This window comes from Petaurus breviceps, unplaced genomic scaffold (assembly GCF_028583685.1).
Source record: "Petaurus breviceps papuanus isolate PSGF00001 unplaced genomic scaffold, PetGlider_PUasm1.0 90692, whole genome shotgun sequence".
Lineage (NCBI taxonomy): Eukaryota > Metazoa > Chordata > Mammalia > Diprotodontia > Petauridae > Petaurus > Petaurus breviceps.
The window spans coordinates 68,611-91,842 of record NW_027187313.1 but is presented as its reverse complement, the minus strand read 5'-3'; the positions used below and the strand labels follow the sequence as shown (position 1 = coordinate 91,842).

Here is a 23,232-nt window from a genome sequence, read left to right as displayed (position 1 = left end):
TAGACTAAATTCAGAATTTAAGTCTGTGTACACAAACAATCAGCTAACCAAAAAATATTTATTAGGATCCTGCTATGATCTAGGTTGTGCTGAAAAAGCATAAGTTATACAAATACAAATATTAAAAAAAATTCATACACAGGGAGTTTAATGAAGGAGATGACAAACATATATATATGTATATATATATATGCAGTGTGTGTATATGTGTGTATACATATGCATACATATATAAAGTGAATGAATGATGCAAATATATACAAATTAGTTCCATATAAGGTAGTGAGAGGGGGCATCAGGAAAGGTTTCTTGAAGAAGATGGTATATGGACTTCATCTTGAAGTTGATGAGACAGAGGTAATGAAGGAATGTATTCTAAGCATGGAGGCCAGCCAGAGAAGAAGACCAGGGGCAGGAGATGGAAGTTTCAAATGTTAAAGAACAGAGAGGCAGTCAGTTTGGCTCCATCAGAGAATGCAGAAGAGATAATGAAGTCCAATGAGACTGAAAAGACAATTTGGAGCTAAATTGTAAAGGAAATGAAAAATCAACAGAAGAGTTTATATTCGATCATAGGGTCGATAAAAAGACACTGAAGTTTATTAAGGGAATCATAAGGTCATGTCTTTGCTTAAGGAAAATTACTTTGGCAGCACTGTGTTGATGGGACTGGGAGACCTGAAGCAAGGAGACCAGTTAGGGAGATGCTGCGATAATCTAGGGGAGAAATTGTAAGGGCCTGAACTAAGGTGGTGGTAGCTGGGTAAGGAAAGGGAAGGGAACATACTATGAAGAGATGTTCTGGTGGTTGAAATTTAGATTTAGATTTAGCAACTAATTGTCTATGTGGATTGAAGGCATGTGAGGAGTAGAGGATAATGCTGAGGTTATGAACTTGGGCCTTCAACAGAAACAGAAAGTGTGGAAGAAGGAAGGGTTTGGAGGGAAAGACAATAAGCTGTTCTGCACGTGGTAAATTTGAGATGTCTTAGAGTGTATGTCTTGAAAGTGTCCAACAGGCAAATGGTGATGTGGTACTGAAGCTCAGAAGAGAGAATGGGACTGGATGTATAAATATGCACAGAGATGATATCCATGGGAGTAGTCTCTCAAAAATCCCAGGCCATCACGGCCCAAACAAGCTTGGAAGTCACTTTCTCTACTACATTCTCCCCCATCATTAGCCTTAGCATCCCTTCTCTGGAGCAAAAGCTGCCTTCTTCTCTACCATCAGTCCTTAGTTTTCTCATCTGTAAAATGGGGATAATAACAGCACCATCCAGAAAATGTTTATTAAACTCCTACCTTGTGCTGGGTGATCTACTATGTCTTGAGGGACACAGAGCATTTAGATTAGACACAGTGCCTGCCCTCATGGAATTCACAATCAAGCACAGAGGTTCTTTACTCAAGGTCTGGGAGCTTGTTTTTATTTTAAAAAAACATAACAATATATCAAATGGGAAGTGATGAGGTCGCCAAGAATACAGAAAGAGACTAAGAGAAGGTCTAGGAAGTAACTTGGGAGAACATCTACATTTAGGGGGCATGATGTAGACAAGGAGCCAAAAAAGGAGACTGTGCAGCATCCAATAGGGAGAAGAATAAGTAGAGACGAGTGTCACAAAAATCCAGATAGGAGAGAATATCCAAGAGAAGTGGTTAACTGTAGGATAAAGAATGAGAAAATACCTTCAGATTGGGCAACAGGAACTACTGGCATGAAGAAAGTAGTTTCAGTTGAATCTTGAGGCTGGAAGCCAGTATGCAAAGGGCTAAGGAAAGAATGAGACAAGACGTAGAAACAATTTGTGGAAGCACCTCTTTCAAGGAGCTTGACAAGAAAAGAGGGAGAAAACATAGGATATTAACCTGAAGAGACTGTAGGATATTGTAAAGGTTTTGTTTTTGTTTTTTAAAGAATTGAGGAAACTTGGGCATATCCGAAGGTAGTAGACACAGAATTAGCAGGCAGGGAAATGTTGAATACTAAGAGAGGGAAGAGACGATTAGGGATGTAATCTGCTAAAGAAAGTGGAGAGGAAATGGCTTTGGCAAGGACAAGGGCCACCTCTTTGTCAGAAACTGAGGGATAAGAGAATAACAATGGAAGATGATGTCAGAAAATTTTGAATGAAGTGGATGGGAGAAGAGAATGGTTCCAATTTGCTCAGTAAAGTAAGAGGTTAGGTCCTAAACTGAGAGGAAGAAGTGAAGAGAAGTTGTAAGTGACTTGTGGAGGGGAGAGAAGAAAGCTTGAAATAGCTTCTGTAGGAAGTGAGGCAGGTAATCTATTAGGGAAGAAAAAAGGACTGCTTTACTGCAGTTAAGTTACACCACTGAAGTTAAGTAACATGACTTTGTTCCATACTATGAGACTCAGAAGCTCATTAGTAGGGCAAAGGAGGTATATGGTAAGAAGAATCCAGGGCCGAGGTTGGGCAAGCCAATGACAGAGAGAAAAACAAGAAAGCCAGGAATGTGAAAGCAGAGGGCAGTGTAGAGCAGAGGTATCAAAATCAAATTAAAAACAAGGCCACAATTCATATGTAAAGATGCTTCCCTGCTGCATATAGACTTAGCTTTAAAATGTAATGCTAACATATTCTATTTTTATTTTCTTTAATGTTTCCCAATTATATTTTAATTTGTGAGCATAAATTTTAGTCTATTCTGGCTGTACTCAGGAGTGTTGTGGACATGGCCTCAAGTGTTTATCACTGCTGCTGCTGAAAAGCCAAATCAACAAGCATGTATTGAGCACCTACTATATGACAAGCAAGTTAAAATGACTACTGGGTTGAGACTGGAGAAAAAAGGGAAGTGAAGTCACAGCAGAGTTCATAAAAGAAAAACATTTCTAAAACTTTTATTCCTTGAAATTTTTCAAAAATATTTTACTATTAGATATTTTAAACATGTTTGAAAACCAATTTTTCAGGTTTTAAACCATTAACTCCTAACCTGACGGTGCTTCTACCTGAAAGACACACAAAAACATCATCCTGCTCCCCAAGCAGCTCTGCAGCCCACCTCACCTCCCAGCCATCTGGGTAGGCAAACACTGACCTCTAGAGACTACCATGCATCAAGACAAGCTTACCTATACAAGCTAAAACAAGAATGTGTGAAAAACAACGGCTGTCCATGCCTTGTTCCCTAGACACAATTCTTATTTTAATTTATATTAACTTGCTTTCAAATTTTTATACTTTATATGATAAAAGATGCCTATTACATAAAAATTAACTTCTAAGATGGTTTTACTTCTTTTCTGCTTATTTGGTACATCAAAGGCCCAATTTTATGGTCCAATCTAAGAGTCAACTTTAAAGATACCACCTTGTATCAGGAATAGAGTACTGAACCCACTTAACTCACTCTGAACCTGTTTCAGGAATAATTGTAAGCAACTGCAGGAATACAGAAATTGCATATGCAAGATCCAGGCTATTTAGGCCTTGGACCTGAAAAATTATTCTGGAAAGTCTGCAAACATTACCAATGAGAAAAATCTGACAAAAGTAAAGACAGAAGTAAACAGATTCAAAAATCAGAAAATGTGACTTTTGGTAAAATGCATCATTTTGATGAATATTAGATCCCAAAAGGTAGAATTTTCAAAAGTACATATTCATTCATTCAATAAATATTTAGTGAGTGTGATCTATAGGCAATGCCCAGGCAATGCTGTAGGGAATATAACAATGTTTAAGACATAACCCATCTTTGAAGAGTTCATTATCTAAGGATGAGACATGTATAAAATAAATAAAATTTTTAAAAAATTACCAAGTAAGATAGTGTAAGTATTAATAACTGCTAACAAGGATGAAATTTTAAGGTTTGCAAAAGTGCTTTTCTAATTAGCAGCCCCCTTTCAAAAACACCTGCACGGTAGGTACTAGAGATATTATGCCCATTTTACATATAAGGAAACTGAGGCTCAATAAGGTTCGATGCCCTTTGCCTACGGTCACATAGCTGGTAACTGCTGGAGACAGGATTCAAATCTAGATTTTTTCCAGATTACAAATTCAATGTCCTTTCCACTAAAGCAAAATATCTCAATAAAAGCTTAGGAGTTGGAAAGAACAATCAAATAAGAGAAATAAGGGAGCTCTTCCTCACAAAAACATGAGCAAAGGTATGGAAATTAGGTCAACAGTGTTCTATGTGTATCATTCAGATTTTCTTACCTGGATATTAGGTTCTTTTTTGTAGGAGTAAGAGATAAGCTTGAAAACGTAGGCTGGGGCCAAGTTATACAAGCTCTGAATGCTAGCTAAAAAATAAGTCTTTCTTAATAGGCAATGGGGATTTTTGAAGGTTAAGGAAGACAGTAACATGACTAAAGCAAGACTTCAGTAAGGCTGATTTTATGGCAGTATGCAAGACAGATAATCACTTAGAAAAACTACCATCACTCAACACTGAAGATTCAAGTTAACTGAAAATTGAGCAGGACATCTTTAATTTTTCAGTCATCGGATGAGATACAGGGTATTCTATGTTGTACCAACACACGCAATAATATACTCAGGAAGATTAGAGAAAATCTAATTCAGATTATGTATTTTTTTATTTTTAGACAACATAATTAACTTTAAGGAATTCCGTATTTAGATGGCAAATAATTCTCTCTAGTCACCTATTAAGTTGTACTAAACATAATGCTACTTTCAACAATAGGAACACAAGCAGTTTGAGCCGTTTTTCTAGTAAAGGTGGTGATTTGTACTGATACATCTACACTCCAACTCTTCAAATTTTCACCAAAAAAAAGATATTATTCATACTGTTTTGAAGTATTGTTGAAATATGACCTAAAAGCTTAATGTCTAATCTGACAGTTATTTTGTCTAATCATTTGCTATAAGAGGCATAGTCTGTGGCAATGAACAAATATAACTGATCTCTGCAGGGACCATCATTGTAACTGGCCTCACTGGGAATGCTCTAATCCAGTGGTATCAAATCCAAACAGAAAGGGGGCCGCTAATCCACACACTAGACTCCCTGTGAAAGCAGAACCAAGAGGACACCGCGAATAGTAGCAGCAGCATTGTGCAATGGTCAGCTGGGGGACTTGGCTCCTCTCAGCGAGACAATTCCAAGGGACTCAGGGTGAAGAGAGCCGACGGGGCCTGAATGCAGACCGGAGCGCACCTTTCGCGCTGTTCAGGGCTCCCCCCACTGGTCTGTTTCTTCCTGTACAGTGTGGCCAATGCAGAAGCATGTCTCACGTGATTGTACATATATAACCTATACCACATGCTTACTTTCTTAGAGAAGGGGGAGGTAAAGGAGAAAGGGAGAAAATATGAAACTCAAAACAGTTTTTAAATTAATTGTAAGATTTGTTTTTACATGTAACTGGAAAAAATAAAACATTACTGCCAAAAAATCCCTGAATACTGAGCTGTGGGGATACAAAGAAAATAAAAGATGCCCTCTGCTGTCAAGAAGCGCACGATCAACCGAGGAGACGACCACGAGCGGGCAGGCCACGCGCGGACAGGCCACGCGCGCGCGCACAGGTTACGTGTGGACAGGCTACGTGTGCACAGGCTACGCGCGGACAGGCCACGCGCGCACAGGCCACGTGCGGACAGGCCACGCGCGGACAGGCTACGTGTGCACAGGCTACGTGCAGCATGAATTGGAGATGATCAACAGAGGGAAGGCACTAGGTAGAAGAGGGGTGGGGGAAAACTTCCCGTAAAAAACAGGATGTAAGATGGGACTTGAAGGAAGCCAGGAGACAGAGATGAGGGAAAACATCCCATGTACAGGGGATGCAGAAAAAAAATGCCCAGAACTGGGGGATGGAGTTTCTTGTGTACGAAACAGTAAGGAGGGCAGTGTCACTGGATCACAGAGTGCCTGGCAAAGGAAATGGGCGAAGCGAAGGCAGAAGCCAAACAATTCTCTATCTAACCTTGGTGACAGGGAGCTACTGGAGAGTTTATTGAGCATGGGAATGATGTGGTCAGGCCTGTACTTTAGGAAGAACACTTTGAAGTTGGCCAGTTAAGCAAATGAATACAGTAAGCTAGTGTTTGATAAACCCAAAGATACAAACATTAGGTTGCTGTATTTATTTGCTTCTGGATTCTCTTACCTAATCTATCCCAAAGATCAACAATTCTAACAAACTCTTTTGACAATTACTGCTTTGTAATGTAGCCTGAAATGTGGACTGCTAAGTCCCCTTCCTCCACATTTTAAAAAACTGATTACCTTGATAATCTTGACTTTTGGTTCCTCCAGATGAATGTTAACATTTTTTTCTAGTTCTATAAAGTAATTCATCGGTAGTTTGATTGGTATGGCACTGAATAAGTAAATTAATTTATGTAATACTGACTCTCAGCCCACCCATGAGCAATTAATATTTTTTCCCAATCATTTAGATATGTCTTTTATTTGTGCAAAGAATGTTTTGTAATTGTGTCATACGGTTCCTACATGTGTTTTGGCAGGTAGACTCCTAAGTGTTTTATACTGTCTGCAGTTATTTTAGATAGAATTTCTTTTTCTATCTCTTCCTGGTGGATTTTGTTGGTAATATATAGAAATGCTAATGACTTATGTGGATTTATTTTATACCCTGCAACTCTGATAAAGTTGTTCACTGCTTCAATTAGGCTATTTTTAAGTTAATTCTCTAGGATTCTCTAAGTATACCACCATATACAAAAAGTATTAGTTTTGTTTCCTGGCTGCTTATGTTTATTCCTTTGATTTCTTTTTCTTGACTTATTGTTACAGACAGCATTTGTAGTACAATATTAAAGAATAACGGTAATAAAAAATATCTTTGTTTCATCAGTCTTATTGGATAGGCTTTTAGATTATGCCTAATTACAGATAATGATTACTCTTGGTTTTAGTCAAATATTACTTATTTGAAGAAAAGCACCATTTATTCCTATGCCTTCTAATGTTTTTAATGGGAATGGGTATTGTATTTTGTCAAAAGCTTTTTTTCTGTATCTATTGATGTAATCCTACAATTTTTATTGTTTTTGTTATTGATATGGTCAATTATACTCATAGTTTTTCTAATATTGAACTATCCCTGCACTGATTACATGTCTTATATCTAGTATTTTGCTATTTTTTGAATATACATATATGCTATGATTAATCATTTATAAATCATGCAAAAAAATCACTGAAATAAGAACACTGATGTGCTTTCTCAATTCATATATTTTCTCAGTCTTTGGATACTAACTAATAGTGTAAATTACTATCATGTCAGATAACTAAAAAAAGTAACACTACAAAAGGATCCTTATATTCAAAAAGATTGGGAATCACTTGGCTTGTCCAGATCTCTCATTCTTAGATCAGAAAATTCAAATCGAGAGAGGTTAACTAACCTTTCCAAGGCTACACAGAGGCAGCTGGTAGCCCAGTAAGTAAGAGTGCTGGCCCTAGAGTAAGGAAGACCTGAGTTCAAATCCAGTCTCAGACATTTACTAGTTGTATGACCCTGGGCAAGGCGCTTAACTTCTGTATGCCTCAGTTTCCTCAAATGTAAAATGAGGATAATAATAGTACACCTACCTTCAAGGGCTGTTGTGAGGACCAAATGAGATAATGTTTTTAAAAGCACTTAGGACAGTGTCTGGAACACAGCAGGACATATAAATGCTTATTTCTTTCCTTTCCCTTCTTTTCTCTTCTCTTCCCTTCCTTTCCCTCCCAACATAATATTATGTGGAAATCAGAGCCTGGGTTCAAATTCCAGTCCCCAAGACTCCAGATAACAGTGATCTTTCCACTATATCCACATGCAGAAAGAGCTGAGGGAGTCTGAATGCAGTTCAAAGCATACTATTCCACTGTATGATACTGCCTTTAAGACTGAATTTCAGAAATAAGCAAAACAGTTTTATTAGTCCTTAAAATATCACTTCCAAAACTCATAACCTTTAGGGATAAATATGTACATGAATTTATCTGCTTTTTTATTAAATCAGTTCTTAGAGTTCAAAAGCAAAAGGGATATGGCATTAACACCTATATGTAGATGAATGGGTTCAAAATTTGCTGTTAACACTTTTACTGTAGCCAAGAAACAGAAATAAAATTGATGTCTATCAACTAGTATTGTGAATTAATTGTGGCAAATGACTGCAATGGAATATTACTACATCATAAGAACTGTAGTATGTTAATGGAATGGAATATAAGATATGATGAACAAGAAATTCATAGAAACTGGGAAAGACTATATAAACTGATGCAAAGCAAAATGGGCAGAACCAATAAATAAATATACACAATAACAATGATGTAAAGGAAAACAATTCTGAAAGATTGTCATTATGACATATTATATTATTATATTTGAAAGATTATAGAATTCTAATCAATATAATGAGTTATCATAATTTCAGAAGACTGATGAAACATATCACCCAGCTCCTGGCAGAAAAGTGATAGGCTAGAGGTGTTAAGACATATCTTTTCAGACATGTTCAGTGTTTTGAATTGTTCCACCTGACTGTACTTATTTACTACAAGGAAGGCACTGTAGAAGAGAGAAGGAAGCTAATGTTTAGGGACAGAAATGTGGAAAAAAAAAGAGGATCAATGAAATATAAAAAGTACAAAGAAGAAAAAAATTCAGAAGGGGTCACAAGTCAAGGCAATTTTATAACTAACTTGTTAAACTTAATATATTTTTTAAAAAATTATACATAAAGTTTCATATACTTTTTGTTCTCTATAAACTTAAATATACATGTTTATTGATAACAGCAGTTCATGATAAAGAAAATTTAAATAAAAAAGATAGAAAAACAAAAGATTTTCTGAATTCTATGTAATTGTCCATTTCAAAGACCAAGGTATATCAAGCCTACGCTCAGTTCCCCATGAATATAAAGTTATTACCCATTATCCATCACCCACTTCAAAAACTACAAAAGAAGTCATTGGCTGGAGGAAATTAGGGTAGGAAGGTAAGGCAGGAAAAGACACTAAGAGGACATTCTGAAGACCCTAAATACAAAAGGTTTTTTTTTTGGGGGGGGGGGATGATAGAGAGAGGGTAGGGCTGTTGTTTTTCACTAAGTCAAATTATGAAGAACAAGGCAGATGTCTGATATCAACTATTTTTTGCCAAAACTTGATGCAGTCTTCCACAGTCATTAAAATGAACTTAGCTCCCTCTTGTGGCCACTACAGAATATATTTCGTATGTATGTGGAGAAAAGTCTGGAAGAAAATGAAGGTTCAAAAGTAATTCTTAGAGTCACCTTATATATCAATCAACCAATAAATATTTATCAAGTTCCTACTACTCCGTAATCACTTGTGCTAGGTGCTTCACAAATATCTCATTTGCTCCTCACAACAACCCTGAGAATTAGGTAGTATTACTTATTCACATTTTATAGACGAGGAAACTGAAGCAGAAGGTTAAGTGACTTGCCCAGGAACACACATATCTGAACTCATGTCTTCCTGACTCCAGACCCAGTACTCTGTCTACAGCTGCCTCTAGTCAAGAAAAACAAATTCCTGCACTGTCCACCTTAATTCAGGTTTTTATTACCTTTTCCCTCAATTGTTGGCAACACCCTCTCCTAACTGGTCTCCCTGCTTCAAGTCTGTCACCATAGGTTTTACAGAACAAATCCTTTTATTAAGGAGATCTGTTCTGTGAAATTTGGATTCAGTCAAAGGGCCACACTTGAGGACCTAGACTCTGGCACTCTTTGATCTAGCCAAACTGGCTTCCTTTCTGTTCCTCATACAGAACACTATTTCCTGTCTTCATGGCTTTGTACTGGCCATTCCACATGCCTGGAATCTGTTCCCCTCGTACCTCCAGCTGACAAGAGTATCTCCCTGCCTTTGAGTGGCATATTCTGCACAAAGCCTTTCTGGATCACAACTACTTGTGATCACCTTCTCAAAATACTTTGTACTAATACTACTTTGTATTTGCATTTATTGACTTCATATTTATGCTTTATATGTTTACAATAACCTTGTTATCTCCCCCACCAGAATACAAGCTCCTTACAAGTATGGATGGTCTCATACTTCGTCCTTGTGCTCTCAGTATCTTACTCAGCACAATGACCAGAACAGAGCAAGCACCTTAATAAATATTTGTGGATGACAAGATTGAAATATCTCAGAAAAGCAACAAATATCCTCGTTTCACATTTGGCTAAACACTAAACTGTAATCTATTTCATTTAATGAGAACCAAATGTTCATTTAAATTACTGTTTGCAAAAAAAAAGACATTATTAAGCTTCATTCAGTGAGACCTGGAAATAGACCATTTGCATCACAATCAGACACAAGATTAAATAAGAGATTAAATAAGAATTTTGACACACTCAGTCACTCTAACTGTAAAATACTAAGAAAGGGGAACTTATGTGAAAAGCACTATTTAACACACTAAGCACAGAAAAATGGAATATCAGAAGCAAGATAGCTTTAAAGAGAACTATTAAAAGTTATGAAGATATAAGTATACAGGCTGCATGTATTTTTTTTGGCAATTATCTTTGCAAAAGCAACAAATTGAAACAGCCAACTAGCTGATCAGACTGAAGAATGTCCTCTTTTTTAGCCCTATTATTAATTTTTTTAAGCCAAAAACATTTCTCCAATGGGAAATAACTGTTTGAAATTTTCTGTATTTTGTACTCCTATAGTTTTGTGATGTTCTAGGCAGCAGGCAGACTTAGATGCAAAGCCCCCCCTTAAAACCAGGGCTACAAGGTTCAGAATATTCTCTCTTCAGACCATCTGGCTATAGCTGTTGTCACAGGTGACCATGAATCTTTCTTTACTACTCATTTATTTTGGTTATGCTTTGGCTATGTTATAAAAAGTAAATTCCCAAGTTTAGATGTCAAGACACTTTAAAAACACAAATTTCCAACACCTGTACTCATTTTCATAGGAATTCAAAAACTACGAATCACTTTAGCCTTGGAACACTTTTGAAAAGGTTACTGTATTTAAATATGTGTCTAGATAGAAGATAAGGTGTTCCTTATTTTAGACTGCAAACCCTCAGAAGGCTAGGATTATAGTATTTCAATAACTACCCACTGGAGCACAGGTGGATATTTCATGAATGTTTCTGATATTTTTTTTAAAACCAGAAATCATATGAAAATGTTCAAATAATAACTGACATTCATAAATAGAATTTTTTAAGTCTGCAAAGCAATTTCCATACATTATCTAATTTGAGCAACTAAAATCTGTGAAGTAAAATAATACAAATATTATTTCCCCCCATTTTACAGATGAGGAAACTAAAAATCATTAAGTTTACAGAGTTAACCAGTTTATAAAACTGGTTAAATATAGAGGCAGTTAAGTGGCATGGTAGAGAGTGCTGGACTTGAAGTCAGCAAGACTGAGTTCTAATCTAACCTCAGATATTTGCTAGCTGTGTGACCCTGGGCAAGTCACTGAGCCTCTCCCAGCATCGGTTTCCTCATAATATAAAATATATATAAAAATAGGGATAAGAGCACCTACCTTACAAAACTGTACTGAGGATTAAATGAGACAACACATGTAAAGCACTTTCAAACCTTATTATCCCAATTGGTACAAATAGTGAATCTTATATGAAGTGGCCCAATGTGCATTATTTGATGTTATAATTACGTAAAAATGGTAACCAGGTGCAGCCCAATGGAAATATGCAGTGTAACTTCAAGCACTGAGACCAGTGCATGGATGGATTCATTATTCCTCGTCATGAGGACCTACCTATATAAATGGCTTACTGTGTGCACAGGGGACAACATAAAGAAAGGCAAAAACGTGGTCCCTGCCCTCAAGGAACTCACATTCTAGGAAGGGAGACAATACACCCCCAAAAAAACATGTACATATAAGATAAACACAGTGCAAAGGGAAGAGAAGATACTAGCAACAGATAGGACCAAGAAAGGCCTCTTAGAGAAAATGGGATTTGGGTTCAGTCTTAAAGGAAAGAGGAGGGAGAACACACCAGGGATGGGGGAGGCTAGTGAAGAGGCACAGGGTCCAGAGATGGAATGTCTAGAAAGGTATTACTGGAAAGACAGGAAGGGACCAGGTTGTAAAGAACTTTCAGTGCCAAACAAACCATTTTATATTTGATCCTGGAGCCAACAGGGAGCCATTAGAGTTTACTGAGTAAGATGTGATATGTCCTCTAGAAAAATCATTTTGGCAGTTGAGTACAGAATAGATTGGAGAAAGTAAATCTCTGTGGAAGACCAACCAAAAGACTATGGCAATATAATCCAGGCCTGAGAGAAGTGTTGCAGCAGGGTGGTGGCTTATGTGAGTGAAAAGGAGACATATACAAGAGATGTACAGGTATGAAAACAAGAATTGGCCCCAGAATGGATTTATGGAGGAAGAACAAATGAAAAGTTTGAGATACTTCGATTGCCTGAAGGTAAGGGGAAAATGGTGGCATCAACAGTAATCACAAGGTTTAGAGGAGTAATTCTGGTGGCAAAGATAATGACTTCCATTTGGATATGCTGAGTTTAAGATAACTGTCGTTGTTGTTGTGTCAATTAGTTGTATCTGACTCTTTATGACCCATTTGGGGTTTTCTTGGCAGATACTGGAATGACCTGCAATTTCCATCTCAAGACAAACAGTGACTTGCCCAGGGTCCAACATCTCTAAGTATCTAATGTAAGGTTCTTGAACTCAGGTCTTCCTGACTCCAGACTCAGCGCTCTACCCACTGCACCACTTAGCTGCCCCTTTTAGATAGCTACAGGACATCAGTTCAAGATTTCCAAGAGAAAGTTGATGATGCAAGTCTAGAGCTCAAGAGAGAGGTTAAGGTTGGATAAATAAATCTGAGAATATTTTGCATAGAGATGACAACTGAAACCATTGGAGATGATGAGATCACCAAGCAAAATTGTGTAGAGGGAGGAGATGTAGCCTTTTGAGACATCTACACTTAACTGGCATGACTTGGAGGTAGTTACAGCAAAGACTAAGAAAGACAGGTCTGACAGGTAGAAGGAATAGCAGGTGAGAGTAGTTTTTAAAAACCTAGAAAAACAAGAATATCCAGAATAAATAGTGTCAAAAATTGCAGCAATTTTTAAAAATATATATCTAATCAATGGAATTTGACTTAAGTATAAGAAGTCTTGGGCCAATAGCTGTTATCATGTTTTTTTTCACATGTGGCCCATAGAAACTTATAATATCAGACTACAGTTATGTTAATATTTAAGTAGTTTAATTTTTAAGTAATTTTATAACTGATTCAGGAAAATAACATAACATTATCCTGACTTTTATATTTTCCTCAGAAAAATACTGACTATATTAACTATGAATTCAGTAAATTTTCAGAATATATGGCATTCATTACCTCCACGAACATTCTACTTCCATTCCTGACTATAGTAAAAAGGTGACCCTAAATTCTCTCAAAGGCTAAGCCAATGGAATCTAAGCTCTGGAAGCTCTGCAAGCTCTAGGAAGATGAGAAAAGCTTTATAAACAGGCTTAGCGACAGGTTCTCTGTTTTTTTGTCCAAGGACCATCTAGACTAAATTTAAAAAAACTCATAACCAGTTTGATCACAAGATAATAATTGTTTGGCCATGGCAACTCTTCAAGACCATGTGAATTATAAAAAGGAATGAAGGGAATACCCACACCAACAAAATTATAGATGCTTAAATTGTTAAACAGCATCTGTTCTATGAGTCTTACCTGAGGATTCCAGTTTGGATCCAATTTTTTAACCACTGCAATATATTCCTGCATTGCTTGGCTAGGACTTGAATCTCCAAGTGCCTTCCATGCTTCCCTAGAATTGAAAAGAAATATCCAGAATCATCCACTATAGTGTTTCTCAAACTTTTTGGTCTCAGGACCCCTTTTATTCTTAACATTTATGAGGACTCCCCAAAAAAAGTATATATGTCTATCAATATTTACCACACTGAACATTAAAGTATCTTAGTATTTTTGAAAACAGCTTTACTCTCACAGACCCCCTGAAAGGTTCTCAAGGACTCCAACCATTCCCAGGTCCCACTTTGAGAACCACTAGCCTATCAGAAAACTACCAAAATGACCTATAGCGATCTCAAAGTTCTGGAGTTACAGTAATAATTCAGACCATTACTTTTCAAACTGACCCTGAAACACATCCCACTTAACTACATATAAATATCTTCCTTGCCCCTAACTACACTTTAGCTCAAACAATCTACCAGTTAAACAAATGCAACTGAACAAACTTAAAAAAAATTACTTATGACACAAATTAATTTCTAAGTCAACTGTTTGACATGTTACCTTCCCCTTTTTTAAATAGAAAAGTTTTTTTTAATTTTTTTTCCATAATACTCAGTTAGATTTCCACGCCAGCATACATAATGGTCCAACATCTGACTACAAGGTTCTACAACTGAATCAGGCACACTGGAGAGAACCGGGAAGGGTTCAGGAGATATTCATATCATACACAATTTCTACTCTGTTGGCATATTCAAAGAATCTTAGAGTTGGAAAGTACCCCAGAAGTCATATAATCCAACCCACATCTAAAAGAGAATTCTCTTCCATACAAACAACAAGTGGTTCATACCACTTCAGGGTTTTTCCTTAGATCAAGCCTATGTTTGCCTCTTTGCAACTGGCCACTCAAGACACATTAAAAAACTTAAAGACATCTATCAAGTCTTCCAGACTATCTATGTCCAAGTCCTTCAACCTAGACACATAGGGAATGATTTCAAAACTTTTCACTGTATTAGTTACTTTCTTTTGGGGGGGGCCTCTCCTGGTCATTCTGATTTATATCTTGCCACTGCATCCAGACAGCTCTGGAGGAGAAAGTGAGGCTGGTGATTCTGCAAAGCCTTCTCTCACTTAAATCCAATTCACTTGCAAGTCATAGATAGCATCACCTTCCCGATGCCATGATCCTCTTCAAGAAAGAAGGACAAACAACAACCTGTGAGTAATACAGGCTGACACAATGGAGCCCCAACTGGTCCTTTCCAGTTGGGCAATACAGATCCTCCCTCCCTCCCTTTCTCCTCCTCCTCTGTCCACACAGGGTCCTTAGCTGTGCTCTGCTCAAAGGAATGTAAATTTTGAGCACTGAAAACTGGAAAGATATCTTTGGCTTTATGGGTTAGATTTCCTTCCTATGGACCATGCCTTAAACCAGGCCTGCACAACATACGGCCGACCCATGGGCTGTTTGCTATCCACCGAAGGATTTCAGGCAGCCCGTGAAAAATGTAGATATAAAAGAAAGTAAAAATGTAGGGCTTTGTCCATGCTCCGCTTAACCCACCTTCCACTAGTCACTATTAATTATACCTTTACTTGGAAAATGAGCCACTAAAAATCTATCTATGGTCTGAAGAAAATTAGCCTATTTTAATTTTAGCCTCTACCTATGGCCAGGTTGTGCCTTAAACCCAATTCACTCTGGCTCTCATCGATTGGTCAGCAATAGGTCCCAGCCCAAGCCCTACAAAGTGGTCACTGTTTGAGCCTCCATTGCCTCAGTCTATGTAAACAGAATTTGTTTCTTGTAGGTCTTTCAGGTCAGGAATCCTGACCTAATCCCCTCCCAGAATGATTTTTTTTTGACTAGGTAGAAGAGGCCATTCTTTGCCTCATTTCTCACCCAGCCTAAATTACTGAATGAGGACTGACTCAGTCAAACTGAGCCCTCACCTGGGCCATCTCCAGTCTTCCTGATACATATCTTGCCACTGTACCCAGATGATTCTGGAGGAGAAGGTGAGGCTGGGGACTTTGCACAGTCCTCCCTCGCTTAAATCCAATTCACTTGCAAGTCATGGCATCACCTTCAAACAACAGCTTTCTTTTAAACAATCCTCTACTTATCAATGTCCTTCCTAAAATGTGGTGCCTAGAACTGGACACAGTATTTCCAGATGTGGTCTGACCAAAGCATAGTGGAACCATGACCTCTAAATTCCTAGATGCTCTGCCTCTCTTAATGCAGCCTCAGGTTGCATTAGTTTTCTTAGTTACTGCATCTTAATTTTATTAATGATATCTTAATTCTATGTCTAAGATCTCTAACATCTTAAAGTTGAGCCCAAAGAACAAAACGTTTGAGTTAAAGCAGAAAAAAGATGGTGATTATGCCATACAACGTCTTTAGGGGGAAGAAAGGAGATTAAATCTCAGGCCACTCTTCTCTCCAGCTGTACCGAATGTTCTCAAGAGTTTCTGGATAATTAATAACTAAGTTATTAATTTGGCTAGTGGACAATCAAGAAATTAAGGTCAGTGGTTCCTCTTGACAACCAAAAGGCAACTCCACCCAAAACACTGAATGCTTAAAAGCCTTTGGAAAAGGGGGGTGGGTGGGTGTCCCTGATGGGAGAAATCAACTCTGACTGGTTAACAAGCAATAAGGGGCAGACATATTAATGAGGAGGTGGGCAAAAAAAATCTTTAGCTCCTCCAAGCTGAGAATATGACCTGACCATGAGATTCAGTCACCTCCAGCAATCTGGACAAAAGAATCCATCTCTATCCAAACCACTCTGGTTGGTTTTCCCTTTCTTAGGGAAGCTGGGTCACCCTAAATTTTAATGGAAGGTTCCAAGGACAGGGACTTCTCTCCTAAGTGTAGGAACTTGCCTAGACTGGATTCTAAGCAAGGTCTTCTGGTAGGGTGGGGTGGCACCCAACATCTAGAAGCATGTACTCAGAGGATTTGGGCAATCTCATCTATTGGCAATGTCCTTCAGAGACCGGCTGAATAATCTACAGGGGCTGGTTTCTGAATAAGGAAGTAGGAAGGGAAAACCTTAATCCTAATTTAATAGTTGGTTATCAATATAAGAGAAAAATAATAATTTCTCTCACATCCGCTACTAATAAGAAAAAAATAATTACAACATAAGGTAAACTGTGCCACACAAAGTTGTGTGTATATGTGTGCACATAAAGTACTACAAGAGTTAAGGAGGAAAAGATGCTTAGAAGTATCTGTTGGTATTCCAAAAACAAGCTACTCATTACAGGTTCCAAGGCGCTGGAAGAGTATGGAGCCTGTGGAGACAGAAATAGGACAAGTCCTGGGGCAGTGAAAAGATGATGACAGTCTAGATTTACTACCAACAAGATCAGTAATAGCAGCGTATGAGTAGAGGGAATGCAGTCAAGAAGACTCACCTTCCCTTCTTTCTCTCTTTTGCTCCTCCTGCTACAGAAGTCTCCATCCTGCCTGACACTAGGACAAGATAAGAAAGGGACAGGAAAGGGAAAATTCTAAACAGTAGCAGGAGAGAGAGGAAAAACTAGTGTTTGTGACCCATCACCCAGCTGAGGCCAAGGAGAACATCCCTAGGTAAGACTGAGTAAATCAAAGACTGGCTATCCAACAAACTCACAGTACATAAGAACCTTAGATAAAAGCGGATTCTTTTAATCTCTCTACAAACTGTTTGAATGTCATTAGACCTGAGAGAGATTAATCTAAGAATAATACTCTAATCTGCTCATTACTTCTTAATTCCTATAGACCTAAAATATTTTTTAACAAGATCAAATAGAAATTCCAAGAATTCTGTCTTACCATTTCTGTTTCCCCTCAAAATCAAAGAAGCTTGGTTTAGGTGTATTACAATTTCCAACTTTGACCTAGAGAAAAAAAATATCAATATCTTATTTATTTAAATACCTGAGAAACATTTTTCTTACTGCAAATGAATTATATGTATTTAATTACTATAATTAAGAAAATATCTGTGGTAAAAGCAAACTTTAGTATTCTTTCTTTTTTTTTTTTTAAAGCAATTGGGGTTAAGTAACTTGCTCAAGGTTACACGGCCAGTTATTTCTGGGTGTGGTGCTAAGTATCGGAGCCCAGATTCGATCCCAGGTCATCCCGACTCTGGGGCCAGTGCTCTTACTCACTAAGCCACCTGGCTGCCCCAGTATTATTTCTAAAAGAAATAACCCTTTAAAATCTTTAATTGTAGAATATTCTTGCTCTTTGAAATTATTAAGTACAATATTACTACTATTAACATATAGGATAAATTCCAATGGTAGACTTCTTTGTAGAAATCTCAATAACTAAATGTAGAAATAATATGAAATAATAGGAGCTATTTTAACCAAAAAAATAAAATTTAAAACAATTTCAAATGTACCAGAAAACATAAAATGTGGCTCCTGTAAGGGTAAGGGAGGTATAAGCAAAAAAAAAATGTGGGGGGGGACTCCCCATGTAAGTCTGGAAAGAATCTAGGTCCCAGAATAGGTTGTAGTAAGGGACTCAGACTTCCCTTCTCCCAATATTTTCAGGTACTATGGTTCTATCAGTTTTACCAGAGAAGAAGGGAGACCAGGTACAAATGGAGAATAAATTAAATTTGACTTCAAGCCAACCACTTGGCCTAGAACAATTTCAGAGGCCCTTCTAGTTCACCAAAATATCTTCCCACAATCTTCCCTAAATTACTTTAATAAAGGTAAAGGCTTTCCATTCAACATTAGGAGAAAAGATAATAATACAAATAATACAAACTGAAGGAAATAACACCAGCTCTGACTGAGTCCAACTTACAGTGTAATCAGTCCCTAGTACTGGAAAAAGAAAACTGGATTAGGTTATGGTCCCTTTTCTTCATGACCTCACTCTGTGACTTCAGACAACTGGCTTTACCTCTCTGGTTTCAGTTTTATTACTTGTTTTGACATGGGAGCAAAAGGTCAGTGATCTATCTAAAATAAAGAAGGAATCATCAGAAAGTGAATCTCCAGGGATGGAGGGAAAGTTTCAAGAGGAGACAACAGATGAACAAGGCACTCAGACTCTTAATTTTGTCTAAGGCAAAGTCTTACCTTCAGCTGAGCTGGGACAAAAAGAAACTACACACTAAAATGTTTTTCCCAGCTCTACTTGACATGCCTTATAAGATTTCACTGTGATACAGCACCGGTCCTGAAGTCAGGAGGACTTGAGCTCAAATGTGGACTCAGACATTTAACACTTAATAGCCGTGTGACCTTAGGCAAGTCACTTAACCCCAACTGCCCTGCCTTCCCCCCTCCAAAAAGCTAAAAAAAAAAAAAATTTCACTGTGTATGATTTGTTTTGAAATAAAGAAGACTTCTCATAAAAGAGCTTTATCCTCCTAGATATTTGTTCATCCAGTTATCAAGTGATTTTAAACAAAATGTATTCTAGAGACCAGTTTATCTTTAACGAGTATGTAGTATAACTATCAGTATGATAATTTTCTATTTTGGCGGCAAGTTTCAAATCCATAACCAACCTAAGAATCTTTCAAGGGAAAAAAAATAAGTTTATTTCAGGCTACTCTGCATACAAAATTATTCCCAGTAATACATACAGCCTCTAGTATTTTATTACACCTACTTGCAAAGTACTGGAAGAATTGTGGGAAATACATAATACTTATCTGGATGCATAAAAATCTAAATTAAATGTTATCAATAATCAGCAAATTAGTACCTGTAGTTGTGTTGGTACTACTAACCATTTAAGTCAGAAGCAGCTATCATCATTAGATATTTTGTCAAGTCAGCCAAAGATGTATTCTGGTTTTTAATGTTTTTTTTTTTGTTTCCCAAGCTAATAACTGAGTTGATTAAACAGGCTCTTGCTGTACTGAGTCCAGAATGGGCAAAGCATCTCCCAGTTAAAAAAAATAAAAGGCTATTAGATTCTGAACATCTACATTCTATGCTGACAGTAAAGACACTACTAGTTGAAATTGCTAATGTTTCACAGACATCCTTTATAATAGACATTACATTGTATTACAGTCTGGGGTTATGTTATCCTGGAGTAAGCTCATACAGGTTTTGAGAAACAACTGTTAAATTTCTAATGTGAACGTTTACACCTCAGACATCAGCAGAAAATAATAATAATGCAGATTAAACTTTAAAGTATGTTGCGCATATATTTTAGGGGGGTTGATTAGTCATATTAGTCATACCTGAAAAATTACCTGATTAGTCATACCTGAAAAATTATCAATGCTGTCACTTTAGGAAAAAGAATAAAAACTAATGACTAAATTAGACTAGAACAATGAGAATTTGTCAAGTCATGACAAAAAAAGTAAAAAGGAGATCGTCTGAACCTGCTTTTATATGTAAAGATGACATTACTAACATCAGTAAGAGCGGATATTGCAAATTTTACATAATCACTGTTATGACTGATTTACAACTCTCCTACTGCTCTGCTTCCCTAGTCTCTCTTATTTAACAAGTCAAGAAGATAAAGAACAGTGGAAAAAGTCCCAGACTTAGAATGAAAAAACCTGGACTCGGGGAGGCCAGGTGGTAAGAGCGTCGGTCCCAGCGTTGGGAGACCTGGGATCGGTTCCGGCCTCCGATACTAGGCACCCACACAAAAATAACTGGCCGTGGAACCTTGAGCAAGTTACTTAACCCCAATTGCTTTAAAAAAAAAAAAAAGAAGAGAAAAGAAAAAAGAAAAAACCTGGACTTCAGTTTTCCACTAGTGTGGACTTGTAGTACCACCCTTCATCCGGGGCTCAATCCCCTTAAAAAATTAAAGTTATTGTAAGGAAAGTACTTGGTTAAAAAGTATAATGATTACTATTATCACTTTCTACTCAAGGATCCCTGATTCTGTCAATATCAATATTCCCTCCATTAAAGCCGGGCACAGACCCTTCAAACCTAAGCAAAATTTTTGCCAGTCACTATGCCCTCAAAAATTCATCATCCTGGAGGAAACCTGCTGAGAAGCCTCCCAAACTTAGCTATGCTGGTCCTCCATCACCAGGACAGTACTGTATTTAAAGTATGTACAGCTGGGCAAACCTGAAAGAGTATGAACTTTACCAGCATTTTGAAATTTGGGTCTCAAAAACCCAAGGTTACCTCTAGTCAAAGTAAGAGTTCAGCAGGGGAACTATTACTATCATTGACTTTTAACTCTTATAGCCATTGACTTTCTAGGAGCAAACTTCTCAAAGCAAGATGGTAAAATTTAAAGTTCAATTTATTAAAACCTATAGTACTGTTTTTATTAGTATGTAAAATCCTTGTCATCATCTTTTTTTTATGGTTTTTAATAAAGAGATCTGAGGATACCTCTATCTTTGATCCCAGTATCAAAGAAATAGTAATGTTAATGAGCAAATGTTTGCTTGTTTCTTTAAAGATCAGAAATATGGCCTTCGTTTTTAAAACTATAGTATTACAAGCCTCAGAAAGCTAAATATAGTTGGTGAAAAGGAATTAGTAAGTCATGATGCTGAAGAACATGGTGACTTTTTCCAGAGGATGTATCTAAGAAGTCTTATCTCCTGAACAATCTTATAAAACTGAATAAACCAGCCTATCAGGGTAGCTAGTATTTATCTATTATATGTGATGTTATGTCATATATATCTTATGTAGATATGCAAAACACTTTACATGTTATCTCATCTGATCCTTACAATCCTGTGAGAGAAGTATTGTTATCCCATTGACATTTGAGAACACAGACATACACAGGTTACATGACTTGCCCGTGATCTTTAGTATCTGAAGAGTCAAACTAAAGTCTTCCTGACTTGACAGTGGACAGTCCAACATCATCCACTGAGCTACACTATGTGGCTTGCTAATTTATATTTTGACAAATGTCAGGGAATCAATTTCCCAGAAGATCACAGGATCATAGATTTTGAGTTAAAAGGGACCTTAAAAGCCCACTAGTCCCTCATTTTACAGGTGGGAAACTAAGTCCCAGAGACATTCACTGTCTCAAGGTCACATAGCTAGAAGTAGCATGTCTGAGATTTAAACTAAGCTCTAAACCCAGAGTTCTTTGTACTGGAAAATACTGCTTCTTTAACAAAGCGGTTTAAACAAAACAAAGACACTTAGCTATTTTTACATGTACTGCTATTTTTACATGTACTAAGTGTGGGGAAAATAAGTTTCACTCAATTTTGACTGAACTCTTTTAGAGACAGATTAGGAACAATTTCACAAAGTGACAATGAGAGTTTCCTCTGTCACTCAAGTGAGCTCTGCTTAAAGCAATGTTCAACTAACAGTCATAACAAAACAAAGAATGGGGGAGGGGGGCGGCTGTTGTTCCTTTGTTTAATTCCAGGAGTGAGGGTAGTGATCTAGGGAGAATGTGATAGAGAAAATTAGGGCCTATGGTCACCTTATCCATAGATCTAAAATCCTATCATTGTATAGGATATCACTATATGTTCTTCTTATATGCAGAAAAGTCATATGTTTCTACAGTGATTAATTTACAGACTTCAGAGTAAGTCCACACAAGACCCTAACAAAAATTCTTGAAATATGAAAACAATAAAATGGGATAGAAGAATAAATGCTTTTTCCATTACAGGAAATAGAAGTCAAAGGACCTGGATTTGAATCCTGGCTCTGCTACCTATGTGACTTAAAACAACTTACTCAACTTCAGCTTCCTTATCTGGAAAGACGAGGATTATTATAGTTCATGATCTCTAGCGTCCCTTCCAATCTGAAGTCCTCTGATCTCATAACAAGGAGAAAAGGTCTACTGAGTGATTTAGAAGGTATCAATGGTGTACTGCTAAGTCAAACACTTATTAGTAGGCAGCAATAGTGAAAACTTCTAAAGAGCAAGAAAAATACTTGTTAGGAGGCTATTTTGGTCTATCACTATTTAATTTTACAGAAAAGTAGCTATATTTACACTGTCCAGAATGACACGTAGCTGCACCTGTTTATTTCTACCTTTTTTGGAAAAAAAAAGGAGCAAATAACCCAAAAAACCAAGGTAATATCAAAGCCTCCTCCTCCAAAGTTCTAATTCAGCACCACTCAATGCTGGGACTGGTGCTCATAAAAGCTGGTCTATGCTTGCACCTCCAGTTACATCTTCAGCACAGCACAATAGCTGATTTTCCACATAAAAGACCTTAAGCCACCTTGAAAATGCCCACTGTACTCTGCTTAAGATAGAAAAACCATCAAATGAGGATATGGCTAAACAAATTGTAATTTATGAATGTAATGGATTATTACTCTGCTGTATAAAATGACAAATGTGAAGAATGCAGGTAAGTATGGAAAAATCTATGTGAACTGATACAGTGAAGTAAGCAGAACTAAGAAAACAATACACAAAATAACCACAACAGTGTAAATGGAAAGAATGGCCAAAAAAAAAAA

The 23,232-nt window shown here is 37.2% G+C and overlaps 1 protein-coding gene across 4 annotated transcripts in view; it reads right to left on the bottom strand.

Moving 5' to 3' along the window:
* Positions 1 to 23,232, bottom strand: part of ACBD6 (acyl-CoA binding domain containing 6) — a 233,060-nt gene that overhangs the window by 205,133 nt on the left and 4,695 nt on the right. For all 4 annotated transcript variants that reach the window (XM_069065439.1, XM_069065440.1, XM_069065441.1 and 1 more), the window contains exons 2-3: positions 17,624 to 17,688; positions 13,753 to 13,849 (exon numbers count right to left, since the gene is read on the bottom strand). In XM_069065439.1, coding sequence (XP_068921540.1) covers positions 13,753 to 13,849; positions 17,624 to 17,688 — 162 coding nt within the window. The remainder of the gene's footprint in view (positions 1 to 13,752; positions 13,850 to 17,623; positions 17,689 to 23,232) is intronic.